This window comes from Pogonomyrmex barbatus, unplaced genomic scaffold (genome assembly GCF_055798465.1).
Source record: "Pogonomyrmex barbatus isolate J1 unplaced genomic scaffold, ASM5579846v1 scaffold1, whole genome shotgun sequence".
Lineage (NCBI taxonomy): Eukaryota > Metazoa > Arthropoda > Insecta > Hymenoptera > Formicidae > Pogonomyrmex > Pogonomyrmex barbatus.
In genome coordinates, this window is record NW_028297098.1 from 21,515,604 (window position 1) to 21,540,749 (window position 25,146).

General features: G+C 34.3%; 2 protein-coding genes across 9 annotated transcripts in view; one reads left to right on the forward strand and one right to left on the reverse strand.

Moving 5' to 3' along the window:
• LOC105423830 (beta-1,4-N-acetylgalactosaminyltransferase bre-4) overlaps positions 1-8,142 on the forward strand; it is a 107,411-nt gene extending 99,269 nt beyond the window's left edge. For all 5 annotated transcript variants that reach the window (XM_089085387.1, XM_089085388.1, XM_089085386.1 and 2 more), the window contains 3 exons: positions 2,071-2,254; positions 2,554-2,772; positions 2,853-8,142. In XM_089085387.1, coding sequence (XP_088941513.1) covers positions 2,071-2,254; positions 2,554-2,772; positions 2,853-2,991 — 542 coding nt within the window. In that variant the 3' untranslated portion in view covers positions 2,992-8,142. The remainder of the gene's footprint in view (positions 1-2,070; positions 2,255-2,553; positions 2,773-2,852) is intronic.
• Positions 8,143-8,421: 279 nt separating this feature from the next.
• Positions 8,422-25,146, reverse strand: part of LOC105423831 (uncharacterized) — a 64,791-nt gene continuing 48,066 nt past the window's right edge. For all 4 annotated transcript variants that reach the window (XM_011633746.3, XM_011633747.3, XM_089085394.1 and 1 more), the window contains 5 exons: positions 23,035-23,231; positions 17,626-17,738; positions 14,378-14,619; positions 12,078-12,232; positions 8,422-11,371 (listed from right to left, as the gene is read on the reverse strand). In XM_011633746.3, the coding sequence (XP_011632048.1) occupies positions 11,162-11,371; positions 12,078-12,232; positions 14,378-14,619; positions 17,626-17,738; positions 23,035-23,231 (917 nt within the window). In that variant the 3' untranslated portion in view covers positions 8,422-11,161. The remainder of the gene's footprint in view (positions 11,372-12,077; positions 12,233-14,377; positions 14,620-17,625; positions 17,739-23,034; positions 23,232-25,146) is intronic.

Consider the following 25,146-nt stretch of genomic DNA (forward strand, 5'->3'; position numbering starts at 1 on the left):
AGGCCAGGACACGTTCCGCTTGCGGACCGTTTGCAATTCCAATTCGCGAAAGGGCATAATTGCGCAGCGCGTTCCGGAAATACGAGTGCCAATGCGCGACGCGTTGCAGATAACGAAGAACCACTTCCGAAGAACGGAACGCCGTTAGAATTACGCTCGACATTTACATCTTTTAGGTCAACATCGCCTTCCCCAGGATGAGTTTCCATTTCTCCCTTCTCGCTGCAAATTGTTTACCGTAGTTGCGCCAACCGGCTGCACCTGCGCCCGGCCTTATCATCGCCCACCGCGTCCCCGCTCTCTCCCCCCATCCCTCTCGTCTCTCGTTTATCGCATCCCTTTTTACTCGTCACCGACATAAGGGCCGACATAAGGGAATATCTAAAAAGACATAAAGGGATATCTAAAATATCCGGAATACACTTCCGCTGAAACGCCTTTCGAGAAACAAGACCGTACGCGCGTTCGGTGAACGCTCCTCCAGGAGTCCTTCTCTCCGTAACGTTCTTTTTACGTCCATTCCACCCGCGTCTTCCGTATATGTCGGTCGACGTTCGTCGGGAGTGCGGGAAGATTCGATCGAGCGCGAAGTCCATTCAGCCAATAATAATCGACGACGGACGGGAGATGTAATCAGCGGCTTTGAGAGCGTTAGCCTTTGCCGTTGCTCTTCGTTTCTTTGAAGGAGAGCCTGCCAGTCCACCGTGCTCGTAATCATTCTCGAATAATCGGACACGACGGACGACGCTAGGTTCCAGTTAAATTCCTTTTAGCCTCACACAGAGCTTTCCCTCAGTGCTCTTCCGCCTCTACCTTCTTCTGCGGGAAATATACGAGATATTCTCCGCGAGGTATTCGATAAATTTAATTTACGAAATCTTTCAGATTCAACAACGAACGAACGTTAACGAAAAATATCGGTTAATTTATTTTTATAGAAAATCATCAAATAATAGTCGTAAAGATTAGAAACTAACTCGGTTTTGTTCTAATATTTTCTCTATAAATCCTAGTCCAGGAAGAAGAAAAAAACGACGAGAGGAGCCGATGAGCGGATGGCAGGAAATATGAGGAAAATTCACCAAAGTTCCTTTACGTATGACCTACTTTTGTCATGGCATTCGAGTAACCGCGATGACAGGATAAGACGAAAAACTTTTAATTACGCCAGACGACTTGGCAAATGTTCCCTGGTTCCTGCAACTCCCTTTTTCATCAATCCTTGCGAGGCGGCAACTCCTCTTGTCAAACCAACGGCAATTTGCACGCGACCGCTCCCTCATCTCTTCCTTCGGAGGAGGATCAAGACTTTCCTTCGGCTTTTAAACAAGTCTGTTACAGCAACTTTGTTAAGAAAGTTCCTTTAAAACATCGCCGGAAAGCAGATTATTTGCTAGTCGAGAGCACGGAGCAACTTTGATAGCTTGTAGTAAGTCGAGCTAATCAGTTCATAAATTGAGAGGCGCGCATGAATTAAGAAGCGAGAGATAATTAAAATCTCATATCGGATCATACTGAATATTTCAAATCTGATTAACAATAGAATGTTCCGTAGATTTAGTGGAGTTTCATTCGTGAATGCGCCGACTTTGCTTCGACTTGCTGCAATTTATTAAAGAAGCTTTACATTTTGGTCCAGATTCGTGTCAGTCGTTTGCCTTTTGTTTCAGCTTGATGAAAGCTAAAGAATTCAATGAATTCCAAAAAAGATCAAATGTCAAATTTAAATATAAAATGACTATCGAGATTAAATATTTTATTTAAATGATGGTAATTGCAGCATTCATTTAAGTTGGAAAATTTTCTAAAAAATTAAAAAAATTAATCAAATTAATTTGCTAATTTTGATTAAAATCTCGATTATTTCTATTCTCTATTCTTAAGAGGAGAAAATGATAAAAATTTTTAACAGTTATCGAATCGTATTAAACTAATTTTAATTATTAGATTTGTTTGAAGAGATTTATGCACTATTTCTCTTGAGATAATATCTTTAAATTATATCGATTCTTTTTATCATTCTTTTATCGATTCTATTTATCGATATTTATTCATATCATCTGTTTTCAGGTACCGGGGCCTTTAATCGTGCGATGCTCATGAACGTCGGTTACGTTGAGGCTTTAAAGGAAAGCACCTTCGATTGCTTCATCTTTCACGATGTTGATCTACTTCCAGAGGACGATAGAAATCTGTACACTTGTCCCGAGCAACCCAGACATATGTCAGTCGCAGTAGACAAATTCAAGTACAGGTAAAAATATAATTCCTTCATATGTGTCCGCAAAAAGTTAATTTTAAATAAATATGAATAAATATAAAATATAATTTAACATATAAAATTAAACACGTACATATAAAGATAATTTGACAATTTAAAGTGTAAGTATAAACAAAGGAAAAATAAAATTAAATTCAATAAAATTGATTCTAAATACGACTTCAAAATTTATCCTTCTTTTAGCCTTTTACATGAAATAAATCTATTTTTTTTTTTTTTATTTTTTTTTATAAAGAAAATTGTTTAATGTTTCTTTGTGATTAATTTTTTAGACTACCCTATGCCGATCTCTTCGGCGGTGTATCCGCAATGTCACGCGAACACTTCCAGCTGGTCAACGGCTTTAGCAATGTCTTCTGGGGCTGGGGCGGCGAAGACGACGATATGGCGAATCGCATCAAGGCCCATGGCCTGCATATCTCGCGATATCCGGCAAATGTTGCGCGTTACAAAATGCTCACGCACAAGAAAGAGAAGGCTAATCCAAAGAGGTGAGCCGAAAAAATTTTTTTTTTATTTAGAATAATTATTTTTCTTGGATTGCAATAGTTGATTAATATTTTTATGGCAGGTATGAATTCCTGAAGACAGGCAAGAAAAGATTCTCCACTGACGGATTGGCTAATCTACAGTACGAGCTAAGCGACAAACGAAAGCCGAAGCTGTATACATGGCTTTTAGTGAGACTGACTCCGCCGCAGCCCAGCTGATGGCTACCATGGCTCGGTTGAAGGCTCCTGCGCGCCAAGTTTACTCCTAATAAGGTCAATGCAGTCGTGTTGTGAAACCGCGTCCTTAGGGCTCACTATTCAGAAGAAGCAAGAACGAGAAACATTTCCGTAAAATTTGTTTACGAGAAAAAAATGTGAAGATGTTCTCTGAAGACACTCTTGGAAATGCTGGAATTCCAATTGATCGACGAAGAGACGAGATCCTGAATGCATCGGTCATTTTTATTCCTAACTAATCTAGCTGCGAACATCTCTAGTAATGCAAAAGTTATGTTATATAGCGCATTGAAGAAAAACGGAAAATCCGAATGAGAATAATAAATGACAAAAAATACTTTTTAAGATTTTGTTTAGCCTAAATTAAAAATTAATTTTATATATATGTATAGATGTATATACATATATTGATACGCTCTTTTTGTATATTCATAATTGTTGATTGGTGTTCTTCTGTCATGTTATTTTGAGATTGATCGTTCTTAATATTCTTTTTTTTTCCGTTAAAAATAAGAAAACATTAGTAAAAGGGCTAAATTTAAATATGTCATTTACATACTGCATTATTCGAGAGAAACCCTAAAATGAATAATTACTGGGAATTTGACATACAGAGAGTGTATTAAATCAATGAGAAGTTAAATCGAATATAACAGTGAATAGGGATTAGGAAGAGAGAAAGCTGTGCTTTCATGTCGGGGATTCGCCGCTGCGTGAGGGTCTCGTCTTCAGTTTTCCCGTCCTCTCACAGAGGGGACGTTGTTACGTGATATATTTTTATTCCTCATATTTTTTTATCGCGATGATAGGTTAGAGAGCGTGTAGAGAATAGCATATGAGCTGACGTGCCAAAGGAGAATACATGTGTAGATGTGTGTACATGTGTGCGTGTGCTGTGCGAAAAAAAAATAGAGAGAAAAAACAGGAAGAGGACGAACAAGCTTCAATATCCTTCTTAGAGCCACGGTATTAAATACGCAAAATAAGCTGCCATTGCTCGAGGAGACTTTGGAGAGTCTCCGCTTTTACGGTTTATATGCCGTATTCAAGAATTACTGTGCACGATAAAGCCTTGTTAGCGAACAGAAAGGAATAACCAAGCAGTGAAGATCTGAGAGATCGTACGATTATCTTTTAATAATAAGTCAGCCATAATCCAGTCCTTTTGAATTTCAGCTCGATCCAAGAATTAACGCAGTTAACTTCTAACACTTCCTCTATGGAGAAACTATCCTACGGTACTAAAAATAGAAAGTGGTTTGTAGGGTGCGTAATGAAAGGATATATAATGTCGCGGGTAAAGTTTCTTATAGGGCTAATCATGTACGATATGTAATATGAGAGAGTTCAAATCATTTTTCAAGGTTGCATATTGCTCGTTATACTTTGATCTCGAATGTACTCTAAGTTTGTAATTCGAACTCTTATGATGATATCGGAGCTTATTTTTTTACGAAACTGTAAATTATTGGTTGGCTCTGTTACGAGGAGGATTGATTTTTCTGATGAATATCAGCACGATCGACTGTGTGAAACGAAGAAAGGTACTTAATTAATTATTGTTTGACAGTAAATCATCAAGTGTTCACAAGATTTTGCACGCTGTCTGCGTATATTTAGATTCGAAAGAGAAATATAATTTTTTCACTTTAACATAAAAGATACAAATGTTTCCATATACATTTCCTTGTACATTTGTGAAATAAGAAACTTTTCCATAGATCGATTTTCAAATTTAGTTGCATTAACATCAATTAACATTTTGAAAAGAATTTCTAAGGCTAATTTTTGTATATCTATCGCTTTATTTCTTTATCGAGAATGAAGACTGGAAAAGAATCTTAAAAATAATTGAAAAATTGTTAATGAGAAAAGGAACTTTTAATTAGTAGTAACTGATTCAATTTGTCTAAAGCTAACTTTTAATTACATAATTATTTACATGATATTATACTTGCTGTTTAATGCAGATAAATAGGTCAATTTAAATATACGCAAGCAGAAGCTTTATAAATAAACGATAATGAATGCAGTCAAGACTTAGGATACAATAACATATCACGTCTTGTCATAGAACATAATGATACATATGAAATTTCACTGTGCTGTGGACGAGCATACTTAAGCGTTAGGCGCAAGGAGAGCACGGGCTGTGAATAATGCATCTTTCTGCGGCTGAACGAATTATAAAAAGGAACAGAACAGTAATCCAACTCGTCATGGCAACGAGTGATATAATTAACTTCTTTTTCTTTTTTTTTGCATCATGCGATAAACAGCCAATCGATATCTTGTCCCTGTCACTTCAGGACTGTTTGAACTCATCCAGCGACTTTTTAATTTTTTGGCTTATCACTTTGCGTTTTACGGTTTTTGACCAGCTGTTCTTGAAATCTTAAGCTCTTCCATTACTGTTAATATCAAGGATCCATAGTCATGCATTATTTATTTATTTATTAATGAAGTGCAGCTAGAATCCGATTATAAAATATCGATAAGCTTATATTTAGTTAATTTAGTTTACTACTCGCTTTTCGTGTATGAGCAAGAAAATCAATAAATGTGAAGTGATAAGCGCTATAATTGCTTGGTAAAGAATCAACTGATGTTCGCATTATACAAGGTGGTATATTTGTGAGAATTTCGATTGAAATTTGTATGGAATACGCGGGAAATGTACTAGGTGTGCGCTTGGTGCGTTCCTTTTATTGCCATTCCTGTGAACATTCCAATGTTATCTGAGCTGAATGTAGATTATCAATTCGTACGTTCCGTTGTCATTTTCACACAATCTTTATTTTCCTCAGATCCAACATTTTTAAGATGTTTAAAAATGACCGATATTTCTACCTAATAAATAGCGAGAAATGTAATAATTTTCATAGTTAAAAGATGATTCAAAGATATTCAAGAAATGCAGACAAGAAAGATTTAAAAGAAAATAAAATTATGATAATAGTAATTATCATAATTTCAGCAAATATAATAAATAAAAAATGTCACAAAACTGCATTTGTCTAATCTGGCTCGTCAAATATAAAATTTATATTTAATATGGAAATAACACAAAATTTTTATAAAAGTAGAATGGAAAAATGCAGAAATAAATTACAAATGATTTTGTATCCTAGCGAGAAAAACATAATTAAGGATAAAATAATTTGTGAAAGCGTAATTTTATAACATGCGAACTATTAAAGGTCTGAGGAAAATAATTTATAAAAAACTTGCAAAACTTTTAGCTAAATTTGCTTTTAGAGTTGTGAATATTATCTTAAATATTATTTGGTATACACGGATTATTAATTAATTTGCTACCACTAAGCTGAAAGCGGAGCGAACGTTCGAAGAAAAAAACTGAAAAATAATATTTCAGTGTAGCTTAAGAAAAAATATTGTATTATATATTACTATTGTTATTTGAATAATCGGAAATATCTAGGATAAGTTAGGATTAGGAGGGAAAGAAAATATTCAATGTGCGCCGCAAAAGGAGTATAAGTTACAGTTTTTAAGAGATATTAAATTGCATCAACATTAATCAAAATTATAAAGTATTATTAACTATGATATATGTAAATTTTTCATTTCTTTATCTACATTGTTTATGCATTCGAGAATATTCTATTTTTATATCTATTGCAACGAACATATTCAATTAAATCATATGTAATAATAATTATTAATTCATTAGAATTATCCAATATTGTAAAAAAAATTGAATTTCATTATTGTTAAATTTAACTTATATTTTTCCGGAGCAATATGTATTGCATAAAAACGATCCAGTCGCGATGTAATATAAAAGGTATTTTGCTTCTCGGGATATTTCATGTAATCGAGATAAGGATTTCTGAAGATATGATCGGATTTATTTATGCGGGACTGTATACCCCATGAATACCCCAGGCAAATTTGGTGCACTCGATTGCCGTACGAGAACTTCGCAGGATGACTACATCCTGCTCCTTGCATTTTCGTGACTTGGAGAGCTTCCGTCGAAGAGACGAGATTTTTATACGTACTATTGTACATCATGCACATGGATTTCTGCGCGCATACGGAATGTAATATCTAGGAAATTTATTTATATACTGAGAAAGAAAAGACGAGAGAGAAATTATTTCGCGACGAGGCAGTCGCGAGAGTTATGTAATTTTTACGATCAATTTATTATTACCGTATAGCTATTGTTGCGCTAGGTTGATAAGAAATTATTTGGAGCGTGGAGTGCAATTATTTTTTAATACACCCATCGTTATCGCGAAGTGCGGTTCTCGTGCGGCGTGTGTCGATTGTTAAACGTCAATCTCAGATAAAATGAATAATTGAATATAAGCACCTTATAAAAGAAAAAAAATAATCGCTAAGTATTTATATGAGAAGATAAATAATAAAGAGAAAGAGAGAGAGAGAAAGAGAGAGTGAGTGAAACGACAAGGCGCCCAGGCATAATATAATTACGATGTGTAATATGTTATATTATACACGCGATATATTCCGTCGCTAATTAGAAGAGTCAGGGAGTTTTCAAAGCGCGGACACGAGGATTTTATATATTACTAATAGTAAGTTGTCAACGCGAGATGAAAAGATATTCTACGAATATTCTGAGAAATGATCAAACACACATAATTACAAATTTTCCAAACGCAATGAATTTAAAAACTTGTCGGAATATTTTTTGAACTTTTGAGATTATAATATCTTTCAAAAATTTCCATAGTATTCTCAAATATTTTCATGAACGTGCTATCTATCTTAAGACGAGAATATTTTCTCGATAATCGGCTTATCTCGTGTCATTGGTTTGATTAATATCTCCCTAAAAAGAAATAACTAAAGTAACTTAAGAGAAAAGGACATACTTTAAAAATAGATATCTGATTTTTATAAAAGTAGAAAAAGGTTGCGAGAATCAATGAAGATATATATATATATATATATATACAAATCGGCCAAGAGAAAATTATTTAAAAATAATACGAATACACATACACAACACAGATTAGAGATTGTCCTCGTGTACGTAATACTTGCTTCTTCTCAATTTATCAGAATGTTTGGAAGACTATTCCTTTTCACAAGTTACATTCGCGATGTATTGAAACAATAAATTTCTGTTAAAGCACATTTTTCTTTCTCTGCTTTTAATATCATATTATTTTATCCTTTTTCAACGAACACTTCTCTACTCCGATGACTTCTGCTCATTGTATTAGCTTGTGACAATAAAGCAAAATCCTTCATCATAATTTTTTTATAATTCTGAATGTAAAATAAAATTATCGATATCGATGGGATTTAATTATTGCAAAATAAAATAAATTGATGTCCTTGGATTCATCTTGAGAATTGCGAAGAGGATTTTTTTCTAAGTGCTGGGATAAATCGTCAGGAGATGCACACATGTCGGATATGCATATGTATATTTGATTCGTGCTTATGAACTACGAATATTTAGCACAAAAATTTAACATTCCCATGATAATAGGATGTAATGATAAAATGCGATTTAGCGCGCAGCTACGTAAAATTATCTTCACATATTTTACCTACTTTGAGATGATTATTTATCAGCGCACATATTTGAACATTCGAGTCCGAGATTTACATTGCCATATCGGCATGATAAAATAACGTATAAGCCGAAGCATTTTTTAATTCCTTTTTGACCATAAATGTTCTTATTGGAATTCAAGTTTTAAATTTTTCAATTAATGATGAACAATAAAAAAAATCTTGAAACTTTAATATTTATAACAGATAATATTTATAACAGATTTTCAATGTCTTATATTAGAAAAACTTTTTAAATAATATATAAATAATAATATTTCCTGATAATGTTTCTTAATAATAATAAATTATAAGAATATTCAATAAAAGATTTGATCATAAAATTTAGTTCCCTCTATATTAAAAAAAGTAATAAATATTCGAAATTCTTGGTCAAAAAGACATTAATGTATGAAAGAATGAGCTTTCTATCTGTTCTATGCATCATCTCGAGATAAATTCTGCAAATCTACGAAAACTGTCCATCAGAATAACTATCTTAAAATCGATATAATGTGACCCAACAATCTAGAAATGCTGCTCTTCGATATAATATTGACTAAAGGACAATAAGTTGTCATACAATATATTATGCCTGTTATCTTCTTCAAAATCGAACTTTAACTTTTTGCAACTTATTTACGAGAATAATAAAAAATGAAGATCTAATACTACCCATTGAGATACGTCCATTACGATAATTACGCGCAAATATATCTAAAACCAGAATACAATATATTTACGATTTAACAATCGATAAATTAAATATCAATATAGTTAACGCTAAATCATGTAAACGTTCCTCGATTATTAGCGGCATTATTACGCCCTATCAGCTATTATGCTCACGTATTTATTCGTAACACATACATCAACACATTCATGTTTAATATATAATACGCAGTATTGTGGTATTTCAATCGCTATCGCTCACCATTGATATCATCAATGAAATCTTCATCGAAGCCCATTTGGCAAATTTAATCCCTTCAGAATATGAAAAGATTCGATACAACATATGAATTAATTGCAAATTATGTGCTATAATGCATCGAGGAATAAACGTGGGTTTCACGATAGTTTTTTAAATAACTATACGTCTACACCATTTTTACGAGAAAACTTTAACGAACTTCAACTAAGAAATAGTTCAGCTATTCAATCAATGGCTCGACTATCAACAATTATGTAAAAAATCGTTTCTATCCAGCACCATAATAGGGAATCGATCTACGAAACCTGGCGTTTTTTCTCAATTTTTTAAAAATTCATTTTCCTTTTTTTTTACCATAGTATGTTTTCAATAAAAATAACATACATATTAACTCTGGAATACGCATTTTATGTGATTAAAATTGATTCGAAAATTGTTCCAAAACAATTTACTCAAGTATTGCATTGCGTAGATATTCGTGTATGTAAAACATTCGAAATATATACGAGATTAAAATATGGCAGCAATATTTTTCGATTTGGACGGGATACATTTTTGGTACAAGGCTCGGAGCACGCTAGCGAGATTATTTACTCGTCGAAATTGTCTCGTCGATTGAAAATTTTGATGCAAAGGATTAATTTTATATTCACGATTCGAGAAAAATTAAAAAATTTATTTAACTATTATTTATTTTAACTATTCAAGAAAAAACATTTAAAAAAAGTTATAGATTAAATATCAAGTAAAATAAAAATAAAATAATTCATAAAAAAACAATAAGTAGCCTCTTACGCAACTCAATTCTTATTATAATATTATTTATTTTATAATAATTTTTATCAACTTTTTGCTTTATATACAAATATTCAATCATTATTCTCATTGATTTATAAATGAAAAATTTGGTTTGCTTAATATTATCTGATAAGAATCTATCTGATTATTACATCATTATCACTTTTATTTCTCCGATGAATCTTGAATCGAAAATTCATCTTATATATTGAGCTTATGGGCTCTCAGAAAATGTTACATAACATTAGTTTGAATCTACTTTCCAGAGTTAATACCATTAAAAAGATAAAAAGTAACGAATGTCTTGGCACTCATATTCTCATCTAGTAATGTTGTGCGATATGTACGTGTAAAGTAATTGGCACGAGTATATTTATATATACGCATTATACAAAATCCATTAGAAATTGATCCCACCCCGATTATTACTATTTCTCTACTGCGGGTTGGTCCTCTTTAAAAAGAAACCATCACTATTATCATCATCATCATCATCATCATATATTGATAGAAATCACCCGCAAACATTCCGCAATGCATCTCCAACGAATACAGGAAACTCCGTTTTAGGAAACTCGGATTTAATGTAGCTTCGTTAAGATTACATCACGAAAATAGACACCGCTAGATCAGTATCCCCGACTGTCTCTCTTCAACGTTCGATAAAACTATGAATAATCGGCGAAGATCACCGCTTCTCCGAATCTTAAAATTGCGACTGGGAGCTGCCAGGACAGTTCGACGAGGGGTCTAATGATTGCCGTTGGTCTTTTTCGATTGGCCGTTGTCCGAGAGATGTTTCCAGAGGCCTGTGATTAACGGCACGTCCCTGAAGCTATCGGCCGCTGGCTATCCTGCCTGCTACGAACATATCAGATCGACCGACCTGGATTCGCCCCAGGCGTTTTGCATCTTGAAACCGGCGCTCGGTCGGGGCACCACCCCGGCTCGATGGTGAGCTGGAGTGGACGCTGTCGTGTGATGCCTAAGCGTGGTCATAGGAATACTGTTATTGCTTGCCGCGCCTTTTTTTTGACTCTTCTTTACATCCGAATCCTCCTCGAAGCAAACCTAAAAGAAACGGGCTCGTGTTACTTTATTATTTTAATGAATTTTTCCTCTATTTTTCTCTATATACTTTATTAAAATGGAAAATTGTAAATTAAAAGTAAATTTAACTGTAGTTCTTTTCTAAATATAAAATCTTTTTTTCTGAAATTTTTCAATTTTTTTTTTTAGAAATATAAAAGAAATAAAAGAAATTTGTTAGAAAAAAATAAGAGAAATAAATAATGAATGAGCATTTTTGCTATAAGAATATATTCTAGAATATATTATAGATTAAAAACATGTAAATCAATTTAAAATTTAAAATATTACATTATATATAAACATATATTCAAATCTTCTGAGAATCATCTAATTTGAAAAATCGCGAATAAAATACTTTTTGAAGTGCAAATATCCGAAATATACGTGTATGTTTGACATTTTCTTTCTCAAGGAATTTTGATATATAAATAAAGCTATTGTATCTCTTTTTTAATATTTTAATTTCGCTTCAAATATTCTCTTTCTACGAAGGAGCAGCTTCTTACACAGATCAATAGAATATACACCTAGCAACATGACGTAGAGTAACTGTCAAGGAGGTGTAGTAAACCCGGAAGGGATCAAACGTCGTGGGATTATAGTATCGCTTTGGTCGATCGGTCGATTTTTGTTGATCGACGACGACGATGCATCAAAGAGAAACTCTCAGCGTTTCATTACTCACCCATGAATTTCCCGTCGGTTTCGGATCGTTTGACAAATCAATTAAAAGATTTTTCTGGCTGTCGTTACGCCGCTGTTGGCCATTTTGCTTGTTTTGCTCATTAATCTTGCCGGTGGTAGTCTTAGTCTCACTGGCACTCTTCTTCTCATTGTTATCTGCAATTAAAGGTACATATCAGATAATTAGATAATACTAAACGGAAACGTGTCCTGAAATTAATCTGTTATTTGTGGATAAATATAGTAATACGGAAATAGATGGAAAAATAGATTTGCAGGTAAATATTATTTATTTCGTAGAACATTGAGATACTTTAAATAATTCATAGTTATTCTATTTATATTTTGCAGAAATCTTAATTCGTATAAAAGTGCTTTACTTGTATTATTAGTAACATTTAAAATTATATTTAAGATTTTATAAATCGTCTCGAAGGCTGCATTTCTAGAAAAGTAGTAGGTTTTAAACAGAAAAATAGAGATGATTTGTATAACAATTTTGAAGTTATTATATGCGTTTAAAAAATTATTAAATTTTTATTTTTATATTGCGGCCAGGAAGATTGAAAATACGAATTTAATTTTCCCGAGTAATTTTCCCGATATAAAAGAAAAATATTTCCAAAACGAAACGCCATACAAATTTTCTTGAAGTTGCACGTTCAAATATTTGATATGCAGAAGCGAAACATTTCCATGCGATATCCATAAAATGAAATCCTTAAAAAAGGTGATTTAAAAATCAAACCAATTTTGCGATAAATCAAGAATCAAATCGATCGCTTGTGAAAACATCCGTTCAATCTGTCCCTTCCGCGTAAACTTTGATATTTCAAAAGCGATAAGAAATAAGCAATACCAATGTGAAAAATATCGAATAAAAATAAGAAATTTCAACTTCCAAGTAAAATTATTTATATGGTTCTCATCGCGAAAGTTCCTTGTTTAATTATAATAAGAAGAAAAATATGATATTAAATAAATGCAAAACTATGTAAATTAGAATTAAATTTATCGTTATAATTCGTGCTAAATTTCAAATATATGTTTAATATTCCATTTATAATTTTATATTTACACCGTATATATATATATATATATATATATATATATATATATATATATAATAGTATATTTTAATATATATTTTATATATACATGTAATTATATTCTAACACTTAAGTGCTTTCATATTACATGAGACATAAAGTTAGAATAGAATTATAAAAATATGATATTAAATAAATGCAAAACTATATATATATATATATATATATATATATATACGGTGTATATAAAATTATAAATGGAATATTAAACATATATTTGAAATTTAGCACGAATTATAACGATAAATTTAATTCTAATTCACATAGTTTTGCATTTATTTAATATCATATTTTGAGACATAAAGTTGATAGAATTATAAATATGATTTTCTATCTATCCCAAATTTCGACGTGAATTTAGATATCGGATACTGAACTTAACGAATATTATTTTCTATTTAATAATATGTGTGTAATATCGGTAAGTATAGAAGAGAAAAAGCGGTAAACAAGTATAATCGAGGCGCAAGTGTAAAAAGGAAGCTGAAAAACTTTCCGTTGGTGGTTTATTGAATGAACGTGCGACGCGATTCAATGTATGTGCCATTCTGATATTAACACACAATTTCCTGGCTCTCTCGCCCGGTGCCAGGAAGCACCCGCAATATCCGTATTCTCGACGGGTTAAGTGCAACGCCCATATAGGCAGTGCACTTTACGATCAACGCTCTTTATGCCGCGCTCGCCAACCAAATTCGCCCGAGATTAAAGCAAGTGGCAAGCTTTTCGAAGTGCGGAAACGAAAGCCGGCTGTATTTCTAATTAGCGCGACTTTGCGTAGGGATACGAGATATTTCATTTTTCCATCTCTAATTACATAATTCCCGCGATTCTTGAAAAAAGCTTGACCTTTCCTGTGGAAAGTGGTAATTTACAAATCTTTGAAATCTTGGTTTTACCTGAATTTTCAATTACCCACCATCCACGCGATCTTGAATCTTTTAACTTTTTCTAAAACTGTTCAATTGGCTGCTGATGTCTTGTCATTAAAAATTACGAATCGACGGAATATCTTGGTCAAACTAATTTCGCCTACAACTCGTTTCAATTTTCTTTAATTTTACATTCGGTTCTTTTTTTATTTTTATGAGATTTTTATAAGAAAGAGATAAGAATCTCTCCATCGTTTCGAAACATTACATCGACGGAAGACGGATAAGGAAGATGTATTAATACGGAAAAACTTCCTCACCGATCCTGTCACCGGTCGAGGAAGGACTCTTATCCTGCGCGTGATGGATCCTGGGATCGGACTGCGACAACTGCCACGCCTGATAAGCCGTGTTGAAGGCTTGCGCCACAGTCAGCGTCACTGTCTGTGCCATTTTTCTTTTCGGGCAGAGAAACGCGTGGCACTCCATCGTCTCGTTGAGATTCGTCGCGATGAATGCGAACACGTGATCATGTGTCGCATCCGCCGAGCAATATGAGATCCTAAGACAAAATAACAACAAAAATTATTAATATAAAAACTACCTTTTACCTTACCAATTTATCAGCTCTTAAGAGAGAAAAATTATCTCTTTTTTTTTTTTCTTATCAAAAAGAAATGTATATAACTTTCCGTTGAAAAGAAAATAGATGTTACATAACGCATTAGCCGCTTTTGCAAAGCTTTGACAATGCCGTTCTTAATGATGCCAATAATTTTACATCTTTTGCGCGAAGCACGTTATATCCGCAATGCAACCGCGATATGCAAATCCGTGCCCATCGCTCGCAGCGGCAGCCACTTCCGTTTATGTCGCATGGTGGTATTTCGCCCGCCATGCATAGCGGTTGAAAATTTGCTGGAGGGCTCTTTAAGCAAATCCTAAATTCTCCGAGGAAAACGAGAGTATGATATGCAAAAGGCGATGTACATGAGATGCACCAAAGGCAATTACAAAAGAACACAATGTAATTGGCATTTCATGAGTCACTCGTCATGGAAAAATCTTCATTTCCTGTTGTAGATAATCTTCTTTAATCTACTTTAATCTACTTTAATAATCATTTATAATCAATGAATTAATCAATCAATCGTTAATCAATGAATTAAATAAACGATCAATGAACCAAATTATAATCAAATATAATTATTGTAATTATATAATAAATTGTAATTAAATAATAATAGATATTCAAATTGCATATATTGAATATAACGTAATCACTTAAGTTTCAAAAGTTTAATGTTATACATAACAAGAAAAAATATAGTTTTATATATATTACATAAAATATTAATAATATATATAAAATAATTCCTCATGCAAACCTAATATAATTATAAAATAATTACAATTTCTTCGTTCTCGTTTATTTCTTCCCTTTTTTCCCTCTCTTCTTTCTTTTTCCTTTCGTTTCCCGTCCTTTTCCTTGTCCGTTTCTATTTATCTCTCCGCTCTTTTCTTTTTACTTCTTTCTCCTCCTTTTCGTTTTCTTTAGTATCGCTAGGGAGGCTTCCCAAGTTACGCTATTGCGGGTAAGAACCGATAACGCGTCATCAGCCCCGAAATAATGCTCTTTAACGCTCTTAATTCCGCGGCTTAATTTTATTCAGCCGCGCGTCTTTGCACGCCGGTTAATTAACTCGCCGTTAACGGCGCCGAGCGGCGAGATTAAGGGAATTTATAACCGGTACGTCAACCCTCACCGCGCTCTCGCCATCGTCGTCCTTTTTTTGTGCGCCTCGTGAAATTTCTCCTTCGCCACTTTAGCGCACCTCCGGCCGCATTATGCACCCGGGGAACAAAGCCCACCACCGGCGGGGCTTTCGCCGTAACAATGGAAACCGCCGCCTGGTATTTCGCCGGTCGGTCTAACGAGTCCGCGGTATAATGACAATGATAATGATCGCGAGAAAAGTTCATTTCATTTGTTCGTTCGTCCGCCGCTTGGAAATTCAGCGAGAATCTCCCCTTCTGAAAGAGCCTCTCGACCTTTTTATCGCGTATCCTTCTGTCGCTACATTCGATCATTTCCTATTCTATACAATATGAATCTTAACATATTTTTGTGTAAGATCGATCCGTCGCGAAGCGAGCAGTGCCGTAATTTTCTACATTTATTCACCACGCAAATTTGCTTTGCCATATGATATGCATTAATTCGACATTTCATTGAGAGAACGTGAACATGAATTCAATTTTTCTGGAAAGCGGAAAAAAAGTGTGCTGGTCTCCTAAACTGATATTACGGAGAAAATTAAAATCGCAATTATATTCTGCAATAATAATCTTTAATGCAATATAAAGGATAGCTTAGATGTATAATTCAAAGTCTTTTATAAAACTTTGTCTGAATTTTTATAGACTCATCAATTTTTTACAAAGAACTTAATTAAGTATATTTATGCAAAATCCCGAATAAAAATATAAATAAAATAAATACAAATAGATATCATAAAAAATAAAATAAATATATAAATTTAATAGAATTAAATTTATAAAAGAATTATGATTAAGTAAAAAAATATTTAGTGATAAGTATTTTTTAAAATATGTTTATAATCATGTTTAATTTGATTTTAATGGCATGTGCATTTAAAATGCTATCCAAATACTATCTAAATTAAAACAATATGCTTTTTAGCGATTGAAAAATATCATTGGAATGTTTACGTTGCATAAAATGCTGCAAATAGAAGCTAACGAAATAATCGTCGTCACCGAACATTGTGTATTTTATAACATTCCCGGGTCATTAATGAGATTGAAAATATCGCGAAATTTGCAAATCAAACGCCGGCCTGACGAGAGAGAGAGAGAGGCTTCGTGAATCGGAAATAGTCGCGCTGGTAATTTCCCGCAACGAGCATCGAAATCGCACTCGTTGCATATCGCTCGCTGCACCATCACCATCACATTGTCATTACGCGGGATTGTCGATGCATTCTCGGCACTACGTACAACGAATATAATCCGCCGACAGTTCGGCACAACATACAACAAAGTGCGGCGAGTTTCATTTGGCACGATTAAAATTTCAGCCGTGCGAGCTAGCGCGTGTTCTGCGAAAAACAATTATTCATCGTTTCGCGTCTCGTTCGTTAGAAAAAAATGTTTTTTTTTTTAGAAAAGATATATTGTGTTCTTCTCCGGTTATGGAAAAAAGGTCATAAAAAATAAAAGAAGCTAATTCGTAAAATAAAGAGAAAGTAGAATTTTAATAACAAAAACTGGAAATATTGAGAGTAAGAGAGTAATAATTTCATGTTGAATAACATAAAACTTATATAATTATTAACTATATAAATATAATATAAAAATAATAAATTGAAATTAAATAATTTACAATACTGCTTTTCACGTAAATCTTTCAGAAAATCTAATTTATGTTTAAATATTCAATGCAGTCTATTATTAAATTTTTATATTGAAGTTAATTGCTAATTTATTTATTGCCATTGCCAATATTTAACAATAGTTATTTTAATTGTCAATCTAATTATCTTACCTGTATATCGATACCTGAAGCTGATCCTCTTCGGTCGCCAAGTCTGTCATTCTGATTCCTCTCAAGCTTACAGCTAAAGAGACTCTTTGCAACTTTTTTCCGCTTGCCTTCGCCTGTAACAAATGGAACGACGGGGATAAAAAGCGTAATGGTATGCCAGAGAATTTATCCATTAACAAAAAATTTAATTTCGTAAGGCTGCATCTTTATTCTTTTCAGAGACATTTCTCTATAAAATTTCATAATATATAACTTGTGATATAAAGAAACAGAACATTTAGTGCGTTTAATGTACGCGCGCGCGCGCGCGCGCGCGTGTGTGTGTGTGTGTGTGTGTGTGTGTGTTTTGTGAAAATAAAATAATAGAAATAAATTTTTTAAAAATCTTCTTTATTTTTGTAATCTTTTGTATTCCGTCAAATATTTTCGTATTAAAATACAAATATGACCCAAAAGATAACTCTAACAGTAAAATATAATTTATTTTTTATGTTTAATTGTGTTATATTTCAATTTCCGATTATCAATGTCTAATTAATGGAATCTATCATAGATCGAGTTCCATAATGACTTTTATATCCTTATTAAACTTTAATGTGTGTGGGAGATAAAGAGAGAGAAATCTACAGCTAATTAAATAACTTTCCATTACAACAATGTATTATTTTCCTTAATTCGTTTTCTGATATCTGATCAGTTAACAGAACATTCTTTTCCCTAGCTATGGAGAAATCAAGTCCCAAGAGGATCATCTGATAAATCATCCGACTAAATTGCGAATTTCTATTGATTTCTTCCCGCTGCACCGACAACAATTTCGCCGTTTGCTCGAGCAGAAGGCGAAGCATCTGGAATAGTTTGAAACGCGCCCGAGAATAAATCCATGGCATTAAACCCCGGTAAAGCGAAGCAACAGCTCGATTACCTTTTTCGGAAATCAAATATCCCGTTGCTAAACCGTGAGTTCTCTCGCCATTGCTCTATCGCAACGCAATTACGAGTCTTCGCGCGGATTAAGCGGTCCATTTAACGATTTAACTCGCGCATGGAGATTCCGTTGCCTTAATCGCGAACGTCACACGAGAGATTGCGAGATGTTCCCTAACTCACTGATTCCCGAGTGAATTCTGTATCGAATCTCCCTCCCTCCCCCCCCCCTCTCTCTCTCTCTCTCTCTGTCATGGAATATGTTATTGTGGAAGTACAGCTTAATGTCTTCACAATTTAACTAATTGTAACTAGATATACATTTGTCGCACTTGGAAATATCATTATTACATGCAAAGAAACATGCAAAGAAAATGGAAATAAATAAATTTAATTCAGAGATAAAATTTAAAAATAAAATTTCAAAAATAAAATTGTAGTTTTTGTCTCACACAAAAGGAATCAGAAACGTATGAAATATATTACAAGCAAAACGACCTTTTTCACATGCAAGGGAAATAAGTTTAATGAAAATAAGACACTGACTTCGAATTAATATCGTTACTTAACGAGAGGAAATGTTTATCTAGCAAATTATTTCCTTCTTTTATATAAATTTACGTGACCGACGTTACAATAATCAAATACAAGAAGTTAATTATGCAACGCAACAGCAAACTTTGTATTAAATTTCATATTTACGATTTAATAACGATATATTAACGATGTTAATATCCGTAAAATTATTCCACCGTGCGGTCCAAGCTTTTAATTAAATTCTTTGCTCTCTTTTGTTTAAATAACAACATTTACCAGAGTTGAGCGAAACGGGGATTGATATTCACGCTAATTCCGAATGAAATCCGTGGAAACAACCGTATGTAAAGTTTTGCGACAGATTAACGAATTCTTTTGCGGGAAAAGAGAAACCTCGCAGCGATAACGAGGTTCGAATCGCGCTCACAGATCCTCTTTTCATCTTATTTTTAATTATCACGTTTAATTTGCAACGAAAGCGTGCTTATTCAGCCGTGCTTTTGGCGGCTATTCATTGCCGAGAAACCGCGATAATCCGGATATGTCTTGCTCTTTAAATAGATTAAACATCCCAGTTCATTTTATCATCTTGTTTCAAGAAGAGACTCGAGAGTTGAAATTAAAACTTTTTTCACTGATTTCTTTTCGCGGATTTTTTTTTTATATATATATATATATATATTCCAACAGGTTCCCAATCCGAGGAACGCTAATTCTCTCGCTTCTCTTAACGGCGACTTATATTTATATTAGCAACTGTATTTATTACTGTTGAATAACTGTATTTATTAGTCCGGATTACATATACGTGATAAAATAAGATATTTTGTGCCAGTAGCTTGTTGCAAACATTAAATAGTATCATCAACGAGAACTCGCAAGTAGAAATTGCACGACGGAAACTACGCGGAAACTAATTGCCTTTATGGTGGCGACACAGCAAGATGATGCTGTTAGACGCGCGAGTAACTCTCGCTTCGCGATAGAAACATCTTAATCAGTGACTTACAGCAAATTATATCTCGAAGTAACAAAACTAAAGAGATACTTTTCCGCTCAATGATCGGTTAAAGGGGGGCGATGTAACGCCCGAAGTGCGACGGCAAAAGTCAATTAATGCTCGCAGTATAGTTCCGGAAGTGGATCGCGAAATGGATGTTATATAAATTTCATTGCACGGGATTAATTTATCTACCAGAGGAGATTGAATAAACAATGGGATTTATTGTTTTAACGTGAGACAAAGGATGCCATAGTGACGGATGCCCCCTTGCCAATCTTCGGGAAATGAATGCGACGCTGCGAGGAGGAATTAATACAATAATGGACGCAATTACACAGGTACAAAAGACGGCGAGGGAGGATCAATCGAAGGAGCCGAGCCCGGCGGGGCAATAAGCGCAAAGAGACCGGGCGCAATGCAGACTTCGATCGGGAAGTCGCCGACACGGAATACGATTGCGCGCGTCGGGAAACTTTCGAATTGATCCAAATCGAGGTGGCTCGTCGCTCCGGCAAAAAAAAGACCGATAGCCGTTTGATCTGTTCGCGTTTGCAGCAAAAGCGTTCGGAATGAAAGCAGCTTAACGGAACGCGAATTGCTCAAACCGGACGACATGCATTCCGCGACAAGATATCGCGGATCGTCGTATATTTTTCACTTTTTAACTCGTAGTTTCATTATTCACTGCGTTTATAAAACTGCGTTTTTTTAAGTTCTTATAAATGATCCTCGCCGAAGGAAAGAGAGAATTAGAAATTATAAGGGATTTCTGCAGATAACGCATATTCTTCTCAGTCGTAAAAGTGCTATAATAAAATAATAAAATGTAAAATAAATGTAATCAATGTAAGGTAAATGTAGTAATAAAATAATAAAATAAAATGTTAAAATAAAATATTATTGTAGAAAAATTATTTATACACATTACATTAATCTCAAGAGAAGTTTTATATATAACATTACGGATATTATGGATATTCCGCAAGCCATTTTTATCACAAACATATAATGGATAGATTTTGTTTCTACGTGTGTACGAATGTACTTTGTACATTTTATTGCAGATTTTATTTTTATGTGCATATGAATGTATATGTACACCGTAAACAGCGTAAATTATATTTATTGTGACACAGGGGAAATTCTGACATACGCGTTTCCATCGTGCGTTGATTGAATCTCTTCGTTAATAGCTGCAACGGAAATTGCCGAAATGCATATATTACCGCTTTCTGCAATTTTGTCTATGTAATCTCGCGATACGAGTTGTAATCGCTTCGAAATTGAAATTGAATTACATGAGACGCGGACGAAGTTTCGTTATTAATTAATCATACCTCCTCGGATTGCGAGCTGCTAAATCGCATAAATTCGTTTTCCCCTACCGATTACGCTATTCACCAAGGATTTCGCAACTAAATCAAATTGAGAAACTGATAGAACTTTGTAATTTCTGAATATGACAATCTCTACTTTTAATCACTTTCACAACAGAATCATTTCTAAATCTAATCTTTTTGTCACACCATCCGTATGCGGTCTTAATATAAATGATATTGATCTTCTATTAACCATAACGCTTTTAATTACGTACCACATTTGACGTATAAAATTTCATCAGTAAAACGCAAATTGGAAAGTTTTGTTAAAGTAAGTTTTTTTTTCAATCAATACACCTACTAATAAAACGCTATATGTGAAAATCACAATTCGACGTTGTTTTCACGAAAAAAAAAAAAAAAACAATACTATAGTTTCATCGGGGAGCAATATCAGCCATGTTCGCAATATTCCGTACACCCAAGTTGAAAGTAATTAGAGCACAAACGAAAGGTGGTTCAAACAAGCCATTTCTCATTAATGCCGCTTTTTGTGCGCCCGTGCTCGCCGTTTTTCGGTTGCATTTTTTGTTGCCTCATGTATTCCCGAACATTAGTAGACACGATTTTAAAACACGTGATTCGACTTTTGACAAAATTTTTACCGCCGATCGACAGAATCTGAATGGCAACAATAATACGAAAGAAAAAGGAGAAGAAAAGAAATAATTAGCGCGGTAAACGTCGTCAGCTACGACAGAGACAAACTAGCGAATAAACATAGTGCAAAGTAATCACGCTTCATTTTCATTAGCTTTATTAACGGACCCGCGGCTATGCGCGAAATTAGTACCTTCCAATTTCAATTAAATTCTCTTCACAGCGCCCGCGTCGGAAAATGGTTGAAAGTAAATTACACGGTACGATACAATTCCAACTATAAATAATACAGTGGCAATCTCCAACACAAGCGGCAAACTTGTCCCTCCCCCCCCCCCCCTCTCTCTCTCTCTCTCTCTCTTCTCCTCTCCCCATCCCCTTGTTCTCCCTCTCTCCTCTTCCCTCTCTCTCTCTCTTCTCCTCTCCCCATCCCCTTGTCCTCCCTCTCTCCTCTTCCCTCTCCTCTCTTTCTCTCTCCCCCTTCTTCTGTTTCTCTCCTTCTCTTCCTCCCCCTCGTCTCTCTTTCTTTCTCTCCCTCAGTCTTTCTGTCGTATATTTGCAACATTATAAGTGCAACATAAATACATTTCATAAATTGTAAAAATCAGAAAAGTTTCTAAACGATGAAATTTTCTCTACGCAAAGAGAGAGAAAAACTTTGAAAAAAAAATACATACCATAATTAAATGTATAAATCAAATATGACAGAATTTGCAAATTCGACATAACTTCGGTTTCTTTCATTTTCATGTTTATTTTTATAGATAAATAATATAAATAAATATAAATTTAAAAAAATTTAACAAATCGAAAAAAATAGATAAAAAAAGAATATAATCTAGATTTTAGAAATTAGAGAATGCAATTCGACGATAGAAAATTGCAAGGTGCTTTTTTTCATGTACGACAGAGTATAAGTTTAAGGGTAAATTAGAAAAAAAGAAGATTCGAAATAATACAGACCATGGTAATGACGGTCTTGATAGCTTCTGCTGTAGCTTCTTCGCTCGAAGGCGTCTCGACGAGGGTGCTGCCCAAATATTTGAGGGTGAACCTTGCCTCAGACGCATCCTCGGATTCCTCACCGTGTGTCGTGCTCGTCGAACCACTACCCTCTACGCATTCACGGCTGTTCGCCAGAGCCCATTCCTCGCATAGCTCTGAAAGTTAATATCAAATTGAGGGATATTGAGGCAAAATTCAAAATCTCATGACAATCGATCGTGTCCGAATCTCCTCGATAAAAACCCTTTCAAATTTAAAATACCATGAAGCTTTCTGTAACAATGTATACAATGATAATAACAATAATAATTTAATATTCTCACTGAGTAAATACTCATAAATTTAAATTTTTATCGGTGGAGTTTTAGCTGTTTAGCGGTTATTTTTGTAAAAAAAAAAAAAAAAATTAAGCGTAAAGGAGTCAAAAAGTGAAGTTTAAGAAAGTGAAGTTTCACCGATATAAGGTTCAAATATTAAGTCTGTTGCGTTTAAATTTATGTAGTAAGGATAATACGAGGATAATAGCGAAAGGATGTGAGGGCAAAAATTCTAGAATCTACGCTCTTCGCAAATATACGTACAACCCCGATGGAGATAAATGTTACGGTAGACGGAATGACTAATGTAACAGTCCAGGTTTCGTGGCAACCACATAAGCCAACCTCGTTGTCCGTCTACATACTTCGTGACAGGAAATGGCCGCGCATGCATGTATCGCAATAATGGATATCCCAAATGTATATGTACCATATACATTGTTACGATTTTACTCATTCCGAAATTTCTCGAACACCTTGCAACACTTTACAAAATTGAAAATTACGATACAAGAGCACTGGTGCGTCATTGTGTAAAATTCGACTCGATAATGAGGCAGAAGATGCTTAAAGGTTAACGACGAATTATTTGCCTTGGAGAAAGTTGATGGAAATTAGTTATAATCATTCTTTATGGAAGTTATAATTGTAAAGTAAAATAAGAAGTGCAGACGACTCGTGTGTATGACCCTACGATGAAGAGCGAAAAGTTTTAAAAAATCGGAGAGAATTATTTCTTGAAGAAAGTTGACGGAGAGATCGAAAGATTGTATCCTCTGGATGGAACGCTCAATGCGGGAAATTATTAGCGTTATAAAGCGAGAAACAACTCTCGATCTATAGTGCGATAAAAGAAAAAAAGTTGCAAAAAAATGCACAGGAAATTATTTCTTTTCCGAGGAAGAGGAATAAAGTACATTTACGTGTACATTCACATCAGATCAAACGTCTCTTTTTTAAATCTTTATCTCTTATTTCTCTTTCAATGTAGCCGCACTCGATTTTCCACGGTACACAAGTTTAATCAAAGGGGAAAACCATTTCGCGGAACCATTTTATCACCGCGATCTGTTCACGCTGCAAGTTTGCGAAACGGTATCAATAGTTGTCCGCGCTCTATTGCTCGCTTTGCGGAAAAGTCTGAAAGTTCGTGGGGCGAGTCTCTGTATACCGTTATTGTCGGGCGCGCGAAACTTTGCCCGCAGAACAATTTTGTAAAAGCGGCGAAAACTCGTTACTATCCGTGACGCGACGCGGCGCGCCGTGACGTCTCGATCGAGAAAAGGAAAACTCGCGGTATCCCGCGGGTATCTCCCCCCACAACGAACGTGTTTCTTTAGGGCTGTTAGCGGTTTTGCTACGATGTGTCAGAAGTTTCCGTGTCCCTACGGCACGGCAATACGTGCCCGACCCTTTCATTCTGACACACGACTTTTCGACCGGGGAAATAAGAGTACAAATCATATAATCCGAGGCTATCGGTCGCGTCTTTGAAGTCACCTTGCTTCTTTCTCGCTTTGTGGAAAAATTTTGAGATAATTTTGTAATGATAAAATAATTCTTTTATTTAATTTTAGACATCGAGATAGAACTTTTTCTCTGTTTAAAATCTGATTTTTACGACACGCGGTAAAATTCGACGACACAGTTTCTTTTATAAAAATCACATAATTTTTTATCACGAAAATGAAAGACCGATGTTCGAATAACGAAATTGAGGCTATAACGTTTTTAGAACACTCAATGCGAGATG